The 20,193-nt window shown below is 32.1% G+C and overlaps 1 protein-coding gene across 1 annotated transcript in view; it reads right to left on the bottom strand.

Annotated features, from left to right (window-relative positions):
• Positions 1 to 4,105: 4,105 nt before the first annotated feature.
• The window catches only part of bowl (brother of odd with entrails limited), a 36,442-nt gene continuing 20,354 nt past the window's right edge, over positions 4,106 to 20,193 (bottom strand). Inside the window, exon 3 of the mRNA XM_085185813.1 lies at positions 4,106 to 6,165. Coding sequence (XP_085041939.1) covers positions 4,872 to 6,165 — 1,294 coding nt within the window. The 3' untranslated portion in view covers positions 4,106 to 4,871. The remainder of the gene's footprint in view (positions 6,166 to 20,193) is intronic.

Genomic DNA, 20,193 nt, shown 5'->3' with positions numbered 1-20,193 from the left:
GCCGATTTAATTTTTTTTCCATAAAAACTTTGAACCGCTATTTCATCTCTTTAAGGTTAACATTTTTCGAAATCCCTTCTTAGTGGATGTCCAGATTACGAAAGTAAACTTTTGTCCAAATTTAACGTTTCTACCATCAGCGGTTACGGCTGTGCGTGCGTCTTATCTCAGTCAGTGAGGACAAGTCCTTTTATATAAATAGATAATTTAAACATTTTAGTACTTATTATACTAAGAGCATTTGCATAGTCGATTAACGTATTTGATATTAAATACCTGAAGAACTTTTATTAAATTAGTGAATCACTTTTACATTTTTAAATATAAATTATTATAAAAAAGATACATTTAAAAATATAAAAAAACCACTCTTCCGAGGGCGGGACAAGGGTCCAAGCCATCGGTGGCTAGGGCTCCAGAGAGAGGAACCTCCGCACAATACGTGCCGTCTCAAGTAATACTGCCTTCTGTATCCGGTTCTTGATCCAACAACTAAGCGATAGCCTCTTAAGGTGTTGGTCGAGGCTTTTCGCTATTAAACCGTTAACCGAAACCACTATCGGCACAATGATAACAAATAACAAATTATTATAACAAATTATTATTACAATATTTAAGTACTAAGTCCTATAAGGGTTCTGTTTTATTGCTTTCGAGGTACAGAATCCTAAAACAGAAAAAAATACACTAAAAAATAAATATAAATAAAAGCTTTTAAAAAGTAATTATATTGATAGAAATATATATAAAATTTAATAATAATATACTATCTGTAAGGTCAGTCGTGGCACAGGGGCATAAAGTGTGACTGTAAAACCTGACTGGTTACTGGTTACTAGTTACTGAGTGTTTTAACACTAGGTTCTCTCTGTCTACTCTTCTGTGTGCGGGATACAGCGTGAAGCTGATTTGATTTTTATTTTGAAACATTGTCAGCCTACCAGCTATCTTAACAGAAGTAATTATAAAGTAATTATTTACAGTAAAAATTTAAGTAATTGTTAATAAAAAAAATAAGAGAAAAAAAAGAGAAAATTAAAAATTACTTAAACAAAATAATAAAAAAAACCAAAATGTGGTGTCGTGGGACACCAGTTAGGAACAAAGTTCGACGAACGACGAGTCCTTCGGCTAATGTAGAATCGACAGAAATTGCAAAAAAAGTCGTGCTCAATTTTATGTAGGTTTTCTTGATTTTTCTCTTAAATTTTGCTGATTTGTTTTTATTTAAGTACAAGAAAGTATTTAGAAAATTCAGTATTTTAGGAAATAATAAATTACTCAAAATAAAAAAACATCGTAATTCAAATTATCAACTAAAAAAAGAAAGAGGGAGAAAGAGAAAGGTATTTATACATTACTCGTCTGTGTATGCGACTGTCGCGCCTGCGCACGTCTCATTTAACGGTTTTATTCCACGCATTTTTCTTACGGTTTTACTATCACATTTTTTTCAGTTCGTTCACACAGCGAAATCCCTATCCCTTCCAAGCCTGCCGTAAGGAACTTCGTTCCAATAAATAAATCCGCTTTACGGTGTATCCCACACATAGCGGGGTAGACAGAGGGAACCTAGTGTTAAGACACTCAGTTCCCCTCTTTCCATCGAACTCTGGAGGCATTGCGTGTTGAGTTATTCCAACAAAATAATGAAATTAGAAAAAAATAATAATAAATTTATCAGATTTCTAAACGCAGCATACATTGATTACTTTATAATCTGACAACTGTCATTTAATCAACAAAATAAAAACTATAGTCGAGATTCATAGATAAATATAATCTAAATTCATATATAAATAAATATCATCTTAAGAGTAATAAAACATAATATTATTGACTATAATAAAAAAAGTAAATACCTAATTATATTAGATACATTTTATTGTACGAAGGCGCTCATATTTTAATGGTTTTTTTGGCCTGGGTTTCATGATTTTACTGGTTTTAGGAACACTTGTGAAAACGGCAGAGAACGAAGTTAACCTTGGGATCATATCAATTCAGATTGGTACCGTCAGCACTTAATAAACTTATTGTTTATATTTTTTCCAAGACATGTTGAACAATGAGTCGTTCAATAGAATTGCTTGTGGGTGAAACAAGAACCTTACACCGAATTGTTCCAATGCCTCCCGATGGGAGCTGTCTCTTCCATGCTTTTGCATATTCTTTGTTTGAGCGTATTGATATACAACAAACTAATAAATTGCGCGAGACTATAGTAGAGTACGTATGTCGTAACTGGAATGATTTAAGTATCTACACTAGCGCTCGAAACGGGAATCCTTACTCTTCTAAAGAAGACATGCTTTGCTTAACTACGTACGGAGCTACTTCCGAAATAAAGGCTGCAGTAGATTTGTACAATATTAAGATAGAAGTGTATTATCACAATGGTGTCCTACTTGGTTTATTCGGCGAAGAGAAATGTCCTATGAAGCGCTTACTCTAAACTATGTTTTAAAAAGAGCAACTCTTGAGTTTCTTGCTATAGTAGCTTCCTATAGGAAAAGTACTTGTAATGGCCAAATTGAATAAAGAATATTTTGATTTTGATAACATTATGAACCTTCCTACTTATAATTTCTGTACAAAAAGTAATGATATCCCATCAAAAACATAAATGTAAAAAGAAAGCCAAGTTCTGTAATAAAACGTATGCTTTCAGCGATAAAAGAAGTGAGATGTAAATGTATGCCAAGTTCAATGGTCAGTCCTGAAATTTATTTTTAACAATATAAAATATTTTATAACAACTGAAAATGCCCATTCTTCTTACAACTCGGAGACTTCATTTATGTGTAATATCTGACTTGGCTAGTTTTCAAATTAATTTACAATAGAATCTTAATAGAATAGAATAGAATTTGAATACATTCATTAATATCGATGTAAATTAATTTGAAAACTAGCCAAGTCAGATATTACACATAAATGAAGTCTCCGAGTTGTAAGAAGAATGGGCATTTTCAGTTGTTATAAAATATTTTATATTGTTAAAAATAAATTTCAGGACTGACCATTGAACTTGGCATACATTTACATCTCACTTCTTTTATCGCTGAAAGCATACGTTTTATTACAGAACTTGGCTTTCTTTTTACATTTATGTTTTTGATGGGATAAATTACTTCACCAATAAGAAAACCCCTTATAACGAGGACAATTGAAATAAAATTACGTTAGTTGTTTTTCTTTATTTTAAAATATACAAAAATAAAATAAAACTAAGAATTTAATAATTTAACTAATTATAGTCTTTATCATACTTATTCCTACATACAAAACTTTCACCCAAAAGAAATTAACGTTCTCCCATAAAAATTATATAGCAATTCTCAAGCTCAAATGACACACTGCATACACTCGAGCGACTAAATGACTGGAAGTACAGTCGACCATTAAGCGAGGTCGTAAAAGAAACACCTTTTGCAAAAATTTTAATGTATATTTATTGGGTATCGATTGAGATACAATGTAGTTTATTAATATTAATTTTTAATAAGAATTTCTCGTATATGTCTATGGTATTTTGTAATTGAATAATACCAATACATTGATTTTAATAAAACCAGTTTCACACAGCAGGGCGGCAGAGAGGATCTAGTGTTAAAACACTCCGTTTCTCATTTTTTACCAAATTCTTTGTTTATTGGCGTCGGTGATATTAGGGATATATTGAGATAATCTCATGTCTAGTTACACCACTAGTTTCTGTCCATATCTTTATTTATTTTTAGCTTCACGTTGTATTCCACACATAGCAAGGCAGAGAGGTAGGCAGAGAGAACCTGGGAACCTAGTGTTAAGACACTCCGTTCCCATTAAGCCATCTCTGTATTGGTCCCCATTTTCTGCTAAATTCTGGAGGAGAACTCAACGCCGCGTTTTGTATCATTATCACAGCATTATAATATTACAAAACAAAATATTTAATTTATCATTTCCTCAAATGGGAATCGAACCCACTATCTGTCTTATTTATAATCAGGACCTTGTGCTACTGCATCACGACTGAGTTCAACTGTGTTTGCATTAATCAATAACAAATTTTAATATCAGTTATTTCTAACAAATATCCATAGGTGAAAAAAAACAAATATAATTTTATATCATGATTTATTAATTAAAATAAAAAAAAATGTACAGCACATAACGTTACTTAACCGAACTAATATTAAATACCTGAGCAAACAATAATCATATTTTACTGTATTAAATGCGATTTTTATGTAAATAAATGAACCACGTTACATTTTTTATATTTTTATCCGACGTTAAAATTCGAGGACAACATAAACGCGAGTAGATTAAATTACACATTTTTATATATTTTTAATTATAAAATTCTTATTAGTAATACAATACCGAAGAGCCAAACATTATTAAAAATGTTTATAATGTTTACAGTTTAACATTAAGAACTTATGTTATTTTAATATAAAAAATAACTAAAACTAACATTGCTTTTTTACTTTAACTAAAATATTTAAATAATAAATAACACGCTGTTATTCATAAAATAGTCACATACATTTATTGCGTCACACAAATTAAATAACACTGGAATCTCGAACATCATACATAAATCTAAATATTACGTTAAACTTATAATTTTGATAAAAACTAGTTTCTTAAAATTTGGACGTAAACAAAAAACACTGCACAAACAAAACCTTATGAGATCTTTACGAAAACCAAATCAACGTCGCAAACACGTACAAACATACACTATTTCTACTATTATAGCATGTTAAACTTTCATCTAATAATACTTCAAAAATACCACTAATTATATTAGTAATAAAATAATAATAACCTATTTACAAAGTCTTACTTATCACTTACATATACTTAAATTATTAAAATTAACGTCTCATAATATCTTCTATGCTAAATCCTTTTTTAGGTGCACTTGATTGACTCGTTCCTGGCTTAGGATTTGAGTTTGGTTGTATTCCAACGATGTTTTTGATCCCGTTTGCGATTAAACTGGAGTCTGCGTCGTTATGTTCCTTAGCTGCAGCTTGTGAAGAATCCTTGGAAGTAGTAACAATTGTAGAAGTACTGGGTGCTGTGTCTTTTGGTGGAGCATGTTTCACTATTAAGTCTTGGGCAACAGTTTGCTGTGGGCCTAGCGCAGAATGTGACATTGGACCGTAAGAAATTTGGGGATGTGGAGGTGGCAACGGCAAGCCAAATTTATGATATGATTGTATGCCCATCATTGTTGGTGGAATGCCGACCATCACATCGTTAGCGCTCATAGGCGGTCTTGGCATTGTCAAATTCGTAGGTTCAGGTGATCGACTTCTATACACAGCTGCACATGTCCTTACATTGTCTCCCATGTCCGGCGGATGACTTCTTTTTCTAAACGTACTCAGATACATTCCCGTGGGTCCAGGGTCTATAGGTGGACTCGACATTTGGTTAATTTTTGCAGGATCTGGTGGAACGACTTGGTGTAAATCACGACGTATCTGCAGTTGCGGATGTCGAATTTGATGTTGTTCAGGCATATCCGAGTAACGCATTTCTTTCTCCATGATTTCATCTGTTGTGTATCTTCGTTTTTCATATAAATCTGAAGATGGCATTCTATGCTTTTCGTGCTGTTGTGGACGCATTGTATATGGACTTGCTCTATCTCTAGGCTCATTATGATGACAATGCGTTCGTTCTACTGGAGACGGTGAAACTGCTCGAGGTCTTTCTTCACTACGTTCCCTTCCAATGCTTTCAATTGAAGAAGACCGTGCTCTCCTTACAGGTGAATGTTCCGGTGACGAGAGTTCTGGATCATCATCATCATATCCTGGTTCTATAGGTGATCCTGGTCCACCTATATCTTCTTCGCCAACATCTAAAACATCTCCAGTTGGAACATCACCAACTGCATGAGTCAAAGCATGTCGTCTTAAGTCACAGTTTCTTCTGAAAACTTTTCCACAAGAATTGCACTCATAAGGTTTGTGGTCTGTGTGAGTTAATAGATGCGTCTTCAGATTAGACCGCTGATTAAAACTTCTGCTGCACACAGGGCACTTATGAGGCGATTCTTCCATATGAAGTATCTTGTGAACTGCCAGAGTTCTGGACTGGCAGAATCCTTTTCCACATTCCGTACATTTGAACGGCTTTTCTTTAGAATGAATGTACCTATAACAAAAAGAAAGTTAAAATTAATATCATATTTCAACCGCTTTAAATTGAGTTCTACATTATTACATTCTCAGCATTTATCGAAAACATTTAATCACTGATGCCATAAAGTATCGTGGTTTAATTAAATGGCTGAGGATGGGAGGAGTTGTATCGAGCATAAGTTCCAGATTGCTGTAACTATGTATGTAAGCATATATCTACATAAATGCTATCGATTATAAAACTGAGATAGGGACGGCACTGTAACAAGATTTTTTTTGAGTTTCAATGTTGACATTGCAAAAATATATGAATAGTATTGATTTATCAATAAAAGTAAAACAATTAATTGTTGTTATATATTGTTTAAACTTCGTGTGGTAATTCGCACATGTGGGGGTAAGTAGAGGGAGGTTGGGAACCTAATGTTAAGATACTTCAGTTGATTCTTGAATAGCGAAACACAACGCCGCCCTTATCCTTGTTATCAGAGCAAGAAAATGGAAACATAATTTATTCCTCGAACCCCAACCTGTGCTCCTGCGCCACGACTGGGTTCATTATAATATGAAAAAGACAAAAGGTTTGACTAGTCATTCTAAATATATAATATTTTGCATCAAACTCACAAGCTTAACAAGTGACCACGTTTTTGCGCAAAGCCACCTTGAACGTGATCTGAGTAATTTGAGCCTATACACTCAAGGCGAGTACAGACGGCGCAATCTTTACACCTACCATTTTTTATTGACCTCCACGTATACTGACTGCGGTATTACAAAAGCGGTAAAGAAATGGCAGACGAGACCATTTTTATTTGGTTCCGTTCCACAAGAGTTCCAGTTCGGCCGAATCGAATTGCGTTAAAAGCATTTTGTGGCCAATCACTTCGATTAATATTTTTAATGTACGAAGGTATTGGGTTGCAAGTGTCGACAAAGTTAAAATTTTTGTCTTAATTACTTTTAGAAGTGGAACATTTATTTAAATTATGTCTTTAGAATTAAATAAAAGAATGTTATTTAATTATTTACAAAAGAACAGGGTTTACTAAATTGCAACTAAACTGACAGAGCTTACTAATATTAGTTGCAAAAAACGATGAAGAAAATGTTTTAAAAAAGTTTCGTTCATGATTTAATTCAATAATTAATAATTGCTGTTTTATTTTTTTATTACAATTTTGAGCCATTTACATTTTTATTTGAAATCTGAAGAAATCTTGGAGTCGTAACTGAATAATAATTATACCGACTAAAACCATCAGATTTACCTAATACGTGATACATATTCCAAAATGGGAAACATAATACCGGCTTAATTATTTAAATTAGGTTTAAAATGTTCGGAGACGATAAACATGAAGGACCCAAGTGAGGCGCATTAATGATAATGGAGCCAGGGTCCTTAAATTCTTAGTCGTTGTCAGGCAAAGAATGTGCCGCGTAAATAATATATCATTGCTATGGGAGATAAACAAAAAAGTGTAATGACCTCGGCCATCTCGCGTTACGGTGGGTTTTGGTTTCATCAAGATTGTGCTTGATGGTGTCATGTCGTCATAAAGCTATAGCTGAGATTTATTATATTCTACATATCTAATATTTTTCCCAAAAATTTCTCTTGTAGTTTTTAAGATATCAAGAAATAGATAGCTGATATACTTGGACGCTAATCTTGGAATTATTTGATAGATTATATAGATTAAACTAGGATTGAGGGGGTTTTTATGGGTACTTTTTTGATCCAGATATGTCTGTAATATTTAGTAAGATACTGAACAGTAATAGGAGGAGGATCTTGTATTTAAAATAATATCTCTTTTTTTATTGGAGATTGGACGGATCTTTGGAAAGTGAACGTGTAAAAAATTTAAATTCTAATTTGCAATATCAATTACAGCTCTATATAATATATCACAGTTAACACGATACGGACGGATAGGTACGGGAAGTTTAAATTTTATTGCTTGAATTTTCAATTATAGTCTCACGGACACGGATATTATTAAAATGAAAATATTATCGCTTATTGTTGAATGTTGATAGATATACAATAAATCATTTATTATATTCAATGGTGAAGTATAAAATACTGACTTAATTTTTTGTTTAAAAAACGATGATGGTAAAACGTTATTTTTTTCTGTTAATACAAAATTTATTATTATTTTATATATATATACAAATGCATTAAATTTAAATAATAAACAAACTAATTTTTAAAAAAGGTCAGCCAATTGTTCATTCAAAAAAAAAAACTTAACCTTTTTTACCTAAACCAATAACCGAAGTCTTAAATCTAGAAGTGACCTCGCATGAAAACTTGTTTTCTTCTTTAAAAATCCTGTTCTAAATCATTCATTAATCGAATATAGAAAAAAAAGCGATCCAATTAAATAAAAACCTGACATTAATATCGATGTCTAAACGACTTCCAATAAATTAGAAATATTTAATGAACGTGATATCTTTATACTGAAATGAATTGAGAAATCTATGCAAGATTAAGATGGTACGTGGGATGACGGATTTGGAACCACTAGTCGGACAACTTTACCGAGATCAAAGGAGCCGCTAGTGTATTCATTAACAAAGCAATTACTGACTTACTTTGAAAACGTTAGCTCGAAAATCGACCAAACCATAAAATGTACAATTCCCACTAACTAAACATTACAAGTTCACCGCAATCCTAATAGTGAGACGCTAACCACCAAAATAACTAAAAACATTAATATTTAATTTAAAAATTTCAAATATTATTTTTTTAAATTATAAATATGAAAAAGATGATAATCGTTAAGTATACACATAATTAATAACAAAACTAAATATCTCGAAACTCCTTATCGCACCAGTTCGATCACATTTGACGTTAAATAAAATATAAGTAACGTCTGTCTCCTCTTATTATACTTTAAGATAAGGATCTCGATGGACAGTCGCTCAGAAACCCATCAAGAGCCGGTGCAGAGATTAAAAAAGTGAGGTCCAAAATTACAGAGAGGACTGTGGTCTCGAGCTTGGCTAATGGGTTACATTAAAAAATATTTTCCATTACGGTTACCGGTTATATAATGCATTTTGTTTCGGAGGGACACTGGCAAGATAGCGCCGGAGAAATTTGAGAGAATACGTGACTCATTATTGAAGAAATAATATCTGTGGCCGAGGCTTTCGTGGCATAAGGGTGTGTGAGTTCGATCCCCACTCGAGGTCTTTTCATTTCTATGCTCTGTCATCAAGATCCAAGCCCAACATGGCGCTCCCCCACTAAACACACATCGCCACGAAAAATTCGGCGAAAAGTGGGGAATGGAGTGTCTCAACACTATGTTCCCTCTGCATAATGTATGAAGGATACAATGTGAAGATGATTTGATTTGAATAAAAATAACAACGAACTGAAAAGTAGAGGACAGAGTGTCTTAACTTGGACACCTGCAAATTCAACTAATGTATTGCTAAAATTGCGTGAAAAATAAAAAAAATAATTTAAACACTATGGTATTTGCGTGAAGTCAACCAAAACAGCGGTCAGTCAACCAAGTTGTATTAAAAACGTTGAAGTACAAAACTCATTGAGGAAACGCGCCGGCACTCGCCTGTGCGAGGGAACAGGTTCTCAAAAACGTCCTCGTTTCGTTTTACAAACAATACCTACGACTGTTGTGACAGCTAAGCGAATATGGACTTGAATATTTGGGACGAATGTTTGGATATCCTTTTTTTTCTAATTAACTAAAAAAAAATAACTTTAAAAAGAATTAGTAGGATTTGTTCTTAAAATTTTGCTTGTAATATCATATGGCATATAATAATAGATTTGTACTAAGATATGGGTAATTAATAGAATAATAAATTCCAGTTTATTTAAAATATAAAAAAAACTTCTATTCATAAAAATATTTAATATTTTTACATTAAATATACTTTTTAGCTAGAAAGAAAAGCTCACTTCGAAAATGGTCACCTCCTTTGCTGGTTCCTTTGCTGTTAGATTAAGATAAATGTCACGTACATTTATTTACGCAAGAATTATATTTGATCAAATAGACTAGATTTCCAGTAAACCTTATTTGTAGTTCAAAATTCATAGAAAAATAATATTATTTTTTAATCTGTCTGTATTTTACATGCTCTACGTCCAACGCCTATTCTTCTGCATCCCAATCAATTCTTCTTATACTTTTTTTGTATACAGTACGAATCGAGTTGACCATCTGGCCGTTTAAGTCTTGCCGCGTTTTGAAAGTACTAACCTTGCCTTAACGTAATATTTAACTGTTCGGCAACCAGTTTATTGCACTAAAGTGTATAATTTAGTTTTAAATACTTATTAAGTTAATAAAACTTGTATGACGGAATTATTTTATGAGATTGCGTTTCGCGTTTGAATGCTGTTATTTACTGCTTTAATAGTTAATTGTTCTATAATAAGGTAAAATAATAAGTAAATATATTTATTTCAGCTTCCCAAGTGATGGAAGCTGAGAGAGTAGACCAGAATGAAGAAATGAAAATATTTAATAATTAATTTCCTCGGATGGGGATCGAACCCACAAACCTGCGCTTGCACCACGACTGAACGACCTCAACACATAAATGCTAGATTAACTATATATAACTTTTTATTTAAAAATATAAAATGTACGTCTTACAATGTTATATACCACCATACAATATTCTTCAGGAGTACCTAAGTTTTCAAGTAAAGAGAGCAGGTCCGCGCGGTGGAATGCGAGGTCAACGTCCCATCCCCTCCAGCCCATCTAAGCCTCTCCTCTAGATTGATGAAGCTTCGGATATCGTTTTTCTATTACTTTATTATATTTATTGCCTTACATCAAAAGATAGCTGCGTCAGTAATATCTGGTATTAGCGTATCGATGCTAATGATGTCTTGGTTCATAATTGGAGGCATAAGATAATATGAGAGGGAAGAGCAATTTGTTAGTGTCAGGAATCCTAAGACCTGACGTTGTCAAATATTTTTTTGTACATATTGTGAAAGTGGAAAAAAGGTAAATATAGTGAGTGATCAATCACTCTTCACTCTTTAATCGTAAAAAAATCCAAGCCCTAAATATCCATAGATTATTCACTCATTGTTAACTTTGTAAAATTTTAAAATTGAATTCATTTTAATTCAATATATAAAAGAAAATTAAATACACCGTTGGCTCCATTAAACTTGTCTAATACATCCCATTCGCCCACACTTTCAGTAGCGGACAGAAATACATAAATTTTATACCAGAAATGGTCACCACTCTATAGTGAGTCGTTGTAAGTAAATCAAAACAGTAGTAATTAGCATAATCAAACGATTTTAATAATTAAGGAGGAGATTAAAAATAATTAACGAAATCATTTTAGTTTAAAATATGCTATATTCTTATTATATGAGAAACTATGCTTTTATTAAATTTCCTTAGAAGACGAGCAGTCAATGAACGTGAGTGCCAAAATATTCCTTAGAAACTTTCCGCCCAAATTCAAGACATGCGTGAAAGTAGCGTAGCTAAATGCGGCTTCGCCCGCTTAAATTTATTGTCATATTATAGCCAAATTATATTTTTTTTTACATAAATTATAGCCTATGTGTTAATCTGATGTATAAGCTATATTTCTGTAAAGTTTAACCTAAATCCGTTCAGTAGTTTTTGTGTGAAAGTAGAACAAACATCTTTACAGTTCAAATTTCAATAATGTGTAATAAATGAACAAGAATAGTCTACAAAAATAAATTGTAACATCTTTAAAAATCAATCTTATCATTTTAAACATCTTTCACAAATTTATATGTATAATTTAAACGAAATTTGCAACTAAAGTCTATAAATAAGATTAATTTACTTCATTAAAATGAATAATGCTTAGAATAATTTGATGTTTTTTTCCAAATATGCAAAAAGATGGAAAAATATATGTGTATAAAAAGTTAATTTGTATAAACTGCAAAGGATGTGTAATAATTTTATGTAAGTTTATCGTAGTAGTTGATTCATATATTATAAGAAGTCGTTTCACAATGCACAATCACGAATATAATTTTAAAGAACAGCAAATACATGGGGCCTCCAATTAGTGAAATTTTAAAGGAATTTGAATAAAACGATCAAAAACCATATAAACCGACAGCCGCACTCACAGACGTAACTTAGTATTTTAAGGCCATTAAACGAATTAATTTAAGAAGTCTTAGTGCAGAGGCATAAAGTGGGACTGTAAACACAATAGGCAGTGGTTTCGATTCCCAATTCAAACAAATGGTAATATTTAATACTTCCATTTCTTCGCTTCGCTGAGACAACGCAGCACTGACTTCCACCACTCTAGGTTCCATCTGCCTGGAACCTGGTGCTGGAATCAGCATAACGCTAAATACTGACATTTCTAAGACGATTAGTCTCATATAAGTAACTCAGAACACCCAGAAAGAAATAACTAAAATAACAAAATAAAACAAGTAAAAAAACCGTGGCAACCACATTAAGTTTATAAAAGTACTTAAGCAACCGTCGCTCGTCGTGTCAACCCACGCAACTCTTATCTCCTACTAACGATTAGCCGGCACTTTGGAGGCCTGCGCACATTTGTTCAACACGTAACTATCATAGACAATGTCATCGTAAAACAATGTTTACACCAAAAATAGTATAAAAAATTTAAATTCAAATATATATTTAACTTCAATAAGTTGAAATTTCGTTTTGATAGAGATAAATATTTCACAATTGAAGTTTTAATTAGCTTTACGCTGTATTCCTCGCGCAGGTTAGACAAAGGGAACCTAGGAACATAGCGTTAAGACACTTCTTTTTTCGTTATGACACGTTACGATTACATTCCCCATTTTTTAATAAATATTAAATATTATTAAATATTTTATTCCCACTAGTAGGAATCGAATTCACAACCATCACGCTTATGTACTATGGCCCCAACTTGATTAATAATAATTAAATACATTTTGTGGTTTAGAAAATCATCATAAATTCCACAATAAATAGGTTTATTTAAAGGTTACTTCAAACAACATGTTAAGGAAAACCCAGTAATAAAAATTTATTTGAACCTGCAACCACTACCTAGGAGAAAATTTAACAATTCGTGTGCACTAACTCTAAACACAATTTGTCAGCTACCATATCTCAGGAACAGACGCCAACGCTCGACTTTCATCTAATTAGCATTAAAATAGACTGAATGAAATATTGGAGTCGTCGTCGTCGTGGCGAAATCTTTAGTGTTCCTATAATTGTTCTACAGATCGTTAACGGTGTGACCGCTTTTCTTCTTTTATTATGGGAAATAACGTTTTCGTTATGACTGACTGACTGACTGACTGACTGACTTCGTTACATTTTGTGGTAAGTCGATATTAATATATAATATGTGTAAGTACTAATATTATAAATAGAAAATTTTTGTTTGTTCGTTTGTAAGTTTGTTTTAGGTTTTTTTTCTAGAATGTGACTTTAGCAGCAGAGATAATCTAGTGTTAACACACTGTTCCTCGCTTTCCGCCGAATTCTGCAGGTATTGCGTATAGCGTGGGAATCGAGACCAAAAACTGCCGCCTTTACAGAACAAAATATAATGTGCTTGTAATATAACATTCTCAACCCTGAACCCTAATAAATTTTTTGAGTTGATTTTTATGAAAAATAATTGCATATTTTACTCCGAAAAGTATAAGATCGTTCTTATATTATGTCTATATTGAAATTATTAAAATTATATAATTCCATTATAACATAAGCTATTAACCAAACTAATTATTAGAAATAAAATAATTATTAATCTACAATTATACAATTAAAAGGTATATCGTAAAAAAAACATACCAGCAATCAGTAGCAAAACGTTTACATTGTATGACATAATGCAAATTAGCTAGAGTGTTATTCACACGATATTTCTCAACGACTCGACTGGCTAACATTCTGGTTACTTAAACACTTTTTGTGGCGATTTTCAACAAAGCGAGGTGAGTTTTTTTGTTTCTATAATTCTGGTTTTAGCTACTAGCTAGTATATTACATTTTTTGTTTAAGCTATAATATATATGTACTTATATAGTATTTTTCAACTTTTTGTAAGAATTTAATTAATGAAAACTTATTTAGAGACATTAGGCATGTTAATCAGAGGTTCCAGCTTTCGAGACGTTATAGGTTGAATGATGCAACTTGAACGCCATATTTGGACTACCAGAGCAGAAATTAAAATAATTTAAAAATATCCATTACCCCGTGATAGAATTGAATCTACAACCATCACGTTGAAATTGAAACGCCTTCCCACTTCCCCACGCTATCCTCTATTAAGACATTATTTATATGATAAGATTAATTGTATGTCCTCTTATCAGTGTTTTATAACTAAATATTTATTATGAAAAGTTCGAAAAATATGTTTAAATTAAGTTGTTATATTCGCTTTACTGCAGAATCATCTTCGTTAATAGAATTAAATAATGAAAAACTTATTTATTACAATTTATCACAATGCTTCTTTAAGTTGCCACATTCATTTCACTCAAGGAAACTCTGGTAACGTTGAGTTCCTCCACTCAACTTGCCACCAACAATCGGCGGATAATGGGGATCAGAGTGTGTTTACACTAAGTTTCAAGGTCTGTCAAACTTATTATATGCTAAGAAAATATATCCAAAACTTTTCTATTACTGAGTGACTGACTGAACTTTCGTAGAGCATTAAGAAAAGTTGTCTCGCTCAGTGTCTTTAAGTCCAGTAAAACTGTAGATACTATTAGAACCAACGGAACTCATTCTAAAAAAGACTATAACTTTTCCCCAAATTCATATGGAAACTGAAAAAGGCTGGGTACAATTTATTTTTCTTCGTAAGAGTTGCTAAGTCATATTATAAATGGAGATCCTTTAAGATAGAGGAAAATCTATTGTACCTACTACTTGTTACATAGTTTTCCTCATCATTGACAAAACAAAAACAAAGAAAACAAAAAATAAAAGCAAAATACCTAGAAGACGATTTTTATTAGAATTTCCAAAAAATAATTAAAAACCATGACAAACTTAATTAACTTACATATACCATACCACCATACAATACAGAAAAAAAATCAATTACCATCAACCCAGCCCTACTAACTAAGCTCCTCAAAGAATAATCAACATCATCAGAAATGACTTGAAACCTTCATAATTACATGTACCAAGATAATGCATCATTAGCGTCTCGCACACACCCGATATATAGCTTGTTAGCGTTTTGCGTACCGGATTTACAATTACCTCGTTAAGACATAAGTTAAACATAAGTTAAGTTTTATGTAATCTCGAACAACCGTTTTGTGTGACACTGGCGGTCTGTTTGCGGCTTCGCCTGCTTGAGTTATTTGATTTTTTTAGCGGCTATATTCTGCGTGTATCAGGTTAGGCAGAGGAAGCCTAATGTAAAGACATTGCGTGTTGAGTAGCAGATCTCAACGCCGTGCTTTGCCAAAGCGAAGAATTTAGAATGCTAAATATGTAATTTCCTCGAATGGGAATCGAACCAACAACCTGTTGCGTTAACAGTCACTTGCTTGTGCCCCCGCTCTACGATTTGGTTCAAAGTGAAACATAAGTTTTATGTAACCTCGAACTAAATGAGACTCAACAACCGTTTTATATGCTGAGAAGAACTTAGATAAAAGTTTATGTTAAGATTACTATTTTTCATTTATTAAAACCCGGAAGTGGTCGAATTCAATACTTTTAATAATCAGAGAATGTAAAAATATCTATACATACGTTCTATTTAAGAGGACGTAAAATTTTTTATCATAGCAGGATTTGATTGCCTAGAGCAGAAAAATCTCACTACGTTTAAATTTCTATACATTTAGTAAAAAATAATTTCTTCCCTAAGAATGAAATAACTCTAAGAAAAAAATATAACAAAAAATCTTTATTGCATTTAACATATTATTAAATACATTCCTTAAGCGATAGAGCCTACAAGCACTACATCACGTCTAAATATCGCCAAGTCCAAGATAAAATTTAGTGTTTTCAATGTAAGTGCACTAAATAATTAGTAATTCTCACAAAGTCATCGCTATTTAGAAAAATCCCATGATAAAAAGTTAATAGAAAAATAATAAACATTTCGTCGTCCACATAGTTTCACGGTACATCATTAATTTTGAGTCTCCACCAAAGAAATTTTAGTATTCGTCGCGCGGCCATAGAAAAAACTAAAAACCCCAAACTCGGACAGGTAAGTACGTGGACAAAAAATAAATGAAAAATACCTACTAATGGAGCACGGCGGAGTGGTTGGTCCGTGGTCCGTATAGATGGATTGTTAGTCTTGATATTGTTGAGTTTTTTAGTTAGTTAGTTTTAGTTTATAATGTTAAATTGTTTTTTTTATTATTTATTTATAACATTTGTCAAGTTATAGACTTATTTAAACGCCTAGAGTAGTTACAGCGAAGTAGAGTCAAATTTCAAAACTCTCTCCTCCTTTACATGACTGTATTTCGATACAAAATTAATAATCCAAATTATTTTTTCACTATAATAAAATTAATTTTAAAATAAAAAACAATACTAGAAGCCACATTACACCAAAATTACAATGTAAAACATAATAAAAAACAAATCGTTCAAAGACAGCTTACGAGTTCTATAATATCAAAGTCCACAGCCGGTTCTGGCACAGCTATAGCGGCATAATGGGATCGACGGCTCGCCACTGCCTCTTCACACTCAATTTCACCTCTGAGTGACGCAAACATTTATTGTGCTTACTTGCAGCTATATCAGGTGCTTTACCTATGTCTTGTGATGGCTTTAGAGTTATATTTATATAGATTTTTTGTTAGATTCAAACTGTATTCCGAATTTAGGAGGGTAGGCAGAGGGAACCTAGTGTTAGGATACTCTGTTCTCCATTTGCAGCCGGATTCTGGATATAAAGTGTGTTAAGAGGCAGAACTCAATTGCGAGTTTTCATCTTGGTGCTAGAGCGAAGAAAGTATTAAATATTTCATTTTCTCGAATGGGGATCGAATCCATTACCAGTCGCATTTTCAATCCCGCACTTGAACCCTTGCGCCTCGAATGGCTTCAATATAATTTATTTAGATACTATAATACTAATTTTCTCCCAACCATAAAATATAAACCTTATTATTATCATTATTGCCTAAAATGAAAAAGCAAGTCCAACGGCGCCTATAGATCTTTTTTCAATAAAGAAACGTGATACAAACATCTTTACACTTAAATAACTTTTAAACAGTCTACATTGTGAAATTTAAAACTTCATCTGACGTCTTCTAATAACCTATCTTTTGTTTTGATCGATTTTTTAAGCGTATAACGTTATCTTATTTCAAAAAATAGAGTAAGTTTCATATTAGAAATAACTTAATTTTAGTTTATTAACTTTTTGAATAATCTTCTACTAGTTATTTAGAAAATATATAAAAATATGAATGTAGCGGAAATTGTAACTCAACGCCGTACTTTGCTTCGTTACCAGAGCAAGAAAACGAAAGTATTAGATATTTCAATATTCTCAAATGGTAATCGAACCCAGAACTTGCTCGAACGAAGAACGTGCCGCTACGCCACCACTGGACTCTTTTCATATTATAAGTATATTCCATTTACTGATAAAAAAATAATAACAAACAAAAACTTAAGCTGGTGTGGAATTACTAGCTGTACGTGATAGACTTAAAAGAAAAATAGAAAAAAAACCAGCATCAACCAAAAAAAACGTAGAGTACGCTATAGGAGCAAGCGAGCTTTGAAAATGTAACAACTTGTATTGAAACTAGTTTTGAGATATCAGATTTATGGTTGTCTCGGTTGGCAATTAAACTAGAGTCTCTAGATATCATTAATCATTTCAATATTGATAGCCCTTACGCATGAAGCCAATTACGGTGTCTACGTTGCGTACTACGGTTAATAGGTTTTTCTGTAAAAGTAAAATATAAAAGTCAATTTTTAATCTATAAAATTCGAATTTTTGAAAGATTTGCTAAAAACCCTGGAGCACTAGTTTTCAAATAGATTAAAAATTAATTCACCCAGTCAAAAGTTCAGAAGTTACAAACATAAAAACCATACAGCCGAATTGATAATTATGTACTAGTATAATAAATGTAATAAAATACATTTAATCTATAATCGACAAAGACAAGGATATGTCTCTACATCTACTATCATCTCTTACTCTATAATTAAATAAACGTGAGAAAAAGGAAAAAAAACATGAATAAATTTATTACATCGATATCACATAAACTAACATTACATTTAAATCCGATATACAGACCCACATACATTTCAAAATAATTATGTAAAATGAGAATTTATCTAACTTAATATATTCTGCTTTATCAAGATTAGGATTTTTATAGCTTTTTAATTAAGATAATTAAATCAGTTATCTTAATAATTTCCAAATGAGATTGTGATCGAACTTTGAGAAGATCTTCGAAGCTCTAAAGTAAATAAAATAAATAAATAAATCAGCTTCACGCTGTAACCCGAACACGGCAGGGTAGTCAAAGGGAACCTAATGGTAAGACATTCCGTTCCCCATTTTCTACCGAAATCTGGAGACATTGCGTATTAAGTAGCGGAAGTCAACGCCGCGATTTGCCTCGACACCAGAGCGATGTAATGGGAATATAAATTTAAATAAAGTGGAAATCGAATCCAGAACCAGCAACCAGACACACTGTGCCCCTGGACCACGGCTGGCCTCTAAGGTAGAATAAGGGATGATTTATCGACTATAGCAATTAGGCCAAGTGGGAGAATTTAATTTTAAATTTAATCCAAGTCCAGTATAAAACTGGACTGGACTGGACTGGTTACTGTAATTGAGCTCGTTCCTGTAATTTTGTATCGTAGATGTTTATTGAAGCTTTGAAGGCGTACTCTAATTGAAAGGTGTTATAGCTTTCGTAAATGGTGGTTTTGCATTAAAATTATTTGTTTAGCTTACAGCGTTTGGTTGTGTATTAGGTATATTGAAATAACAGAATTAATTTGTTTATAGCTTTATGACGTTAAGACACTGAGACATTAGGATCTTATTAAGACAATTTACTTGTCCACTTTTCGCCGAAACTAGAGGCATTGAGTGTTTAGTAGCTCGACTGGCCTTAGAAATTCGTTCTATATCTAAGGCAAATCTTCTAATTTGGCGAAAAGTGGAGAACGAAGTGTCTTAACGCTAGGTTCCTTCTGCCTATCCTGCTGTATAAGGGATACAGCGTGAAGCTGCAAATTTTCTTAATATTTATTTATTTTTTAACTAAATAATAATTAATAATAGTATATAAAAAAAAGTTATAGTTAAAGTTATAGTTAAAGTTCGTTACTTAACTAAGGCTGAGACAAACAATGTATGGAATAAATTGCGTAGTTTAAATATATATTTATTTTTAGTACAAAAAATAACATAGTAGTAATTGAATTCAGTTTAGTAAACTCGAGACGAAGATAAATGTATAAACATTTAAACGACTTATAAAACTTCACGTTTTTATACTGGATTCTTTGAAGTTACTGTAACTTATAAGTATTAAAAAACAAAATTTATTTCGCATAGTATGTAGAATATAAATTGTTAAATTATTTTGCATCTAATAGGAACAAGAGTTTTATTAAAAAACATTGTTTTTTTTAGCTTAACGCTGTCGTGTTCTCTTATAGCAGGGTAGGCTGAGGGAACCTAGTATCAACACCGTCCATTCCTTCCCTACATTCCACCGAAATTTCGAGGTATTGCGGAATTCAACGCCGTGCTTGCCCTGGTACCAGAGTGAAAAAATAAAAATATTATTATATAATAATTCAATTCCCCGAGTGAAACAAAATTCATTTTTTATGAAATATGAGTAAAATTGCGGTTAAGTTGAAATCTTTAAAACTTTATACCATAGAATATTAATAGTCTTCATTTCAATTAATGTTCTATATCCATAACCATAAGGTATTTATTAGAACGCATCATTTCTCCATTTTTAAAT

Source organism: Heliconius melpomene, chromosome 5, assembly GCF_056956725.1.
Source record: "Heliconius melpomene rosina isolate 202511_hmr_F chromosome 5, ASM5695672v1, whole genome shotgun sequence".
NCBI lineage: Eukaryota > Metazoa > Arthropoda > Insecta > Lepidoptera > Nymphalidae > Heliconius > Heliconius melpomene.
Note: the sequence above shows the minus strand (reverse complement) of the source record. Positions and strands in the feature narration are given on the sequence as shown.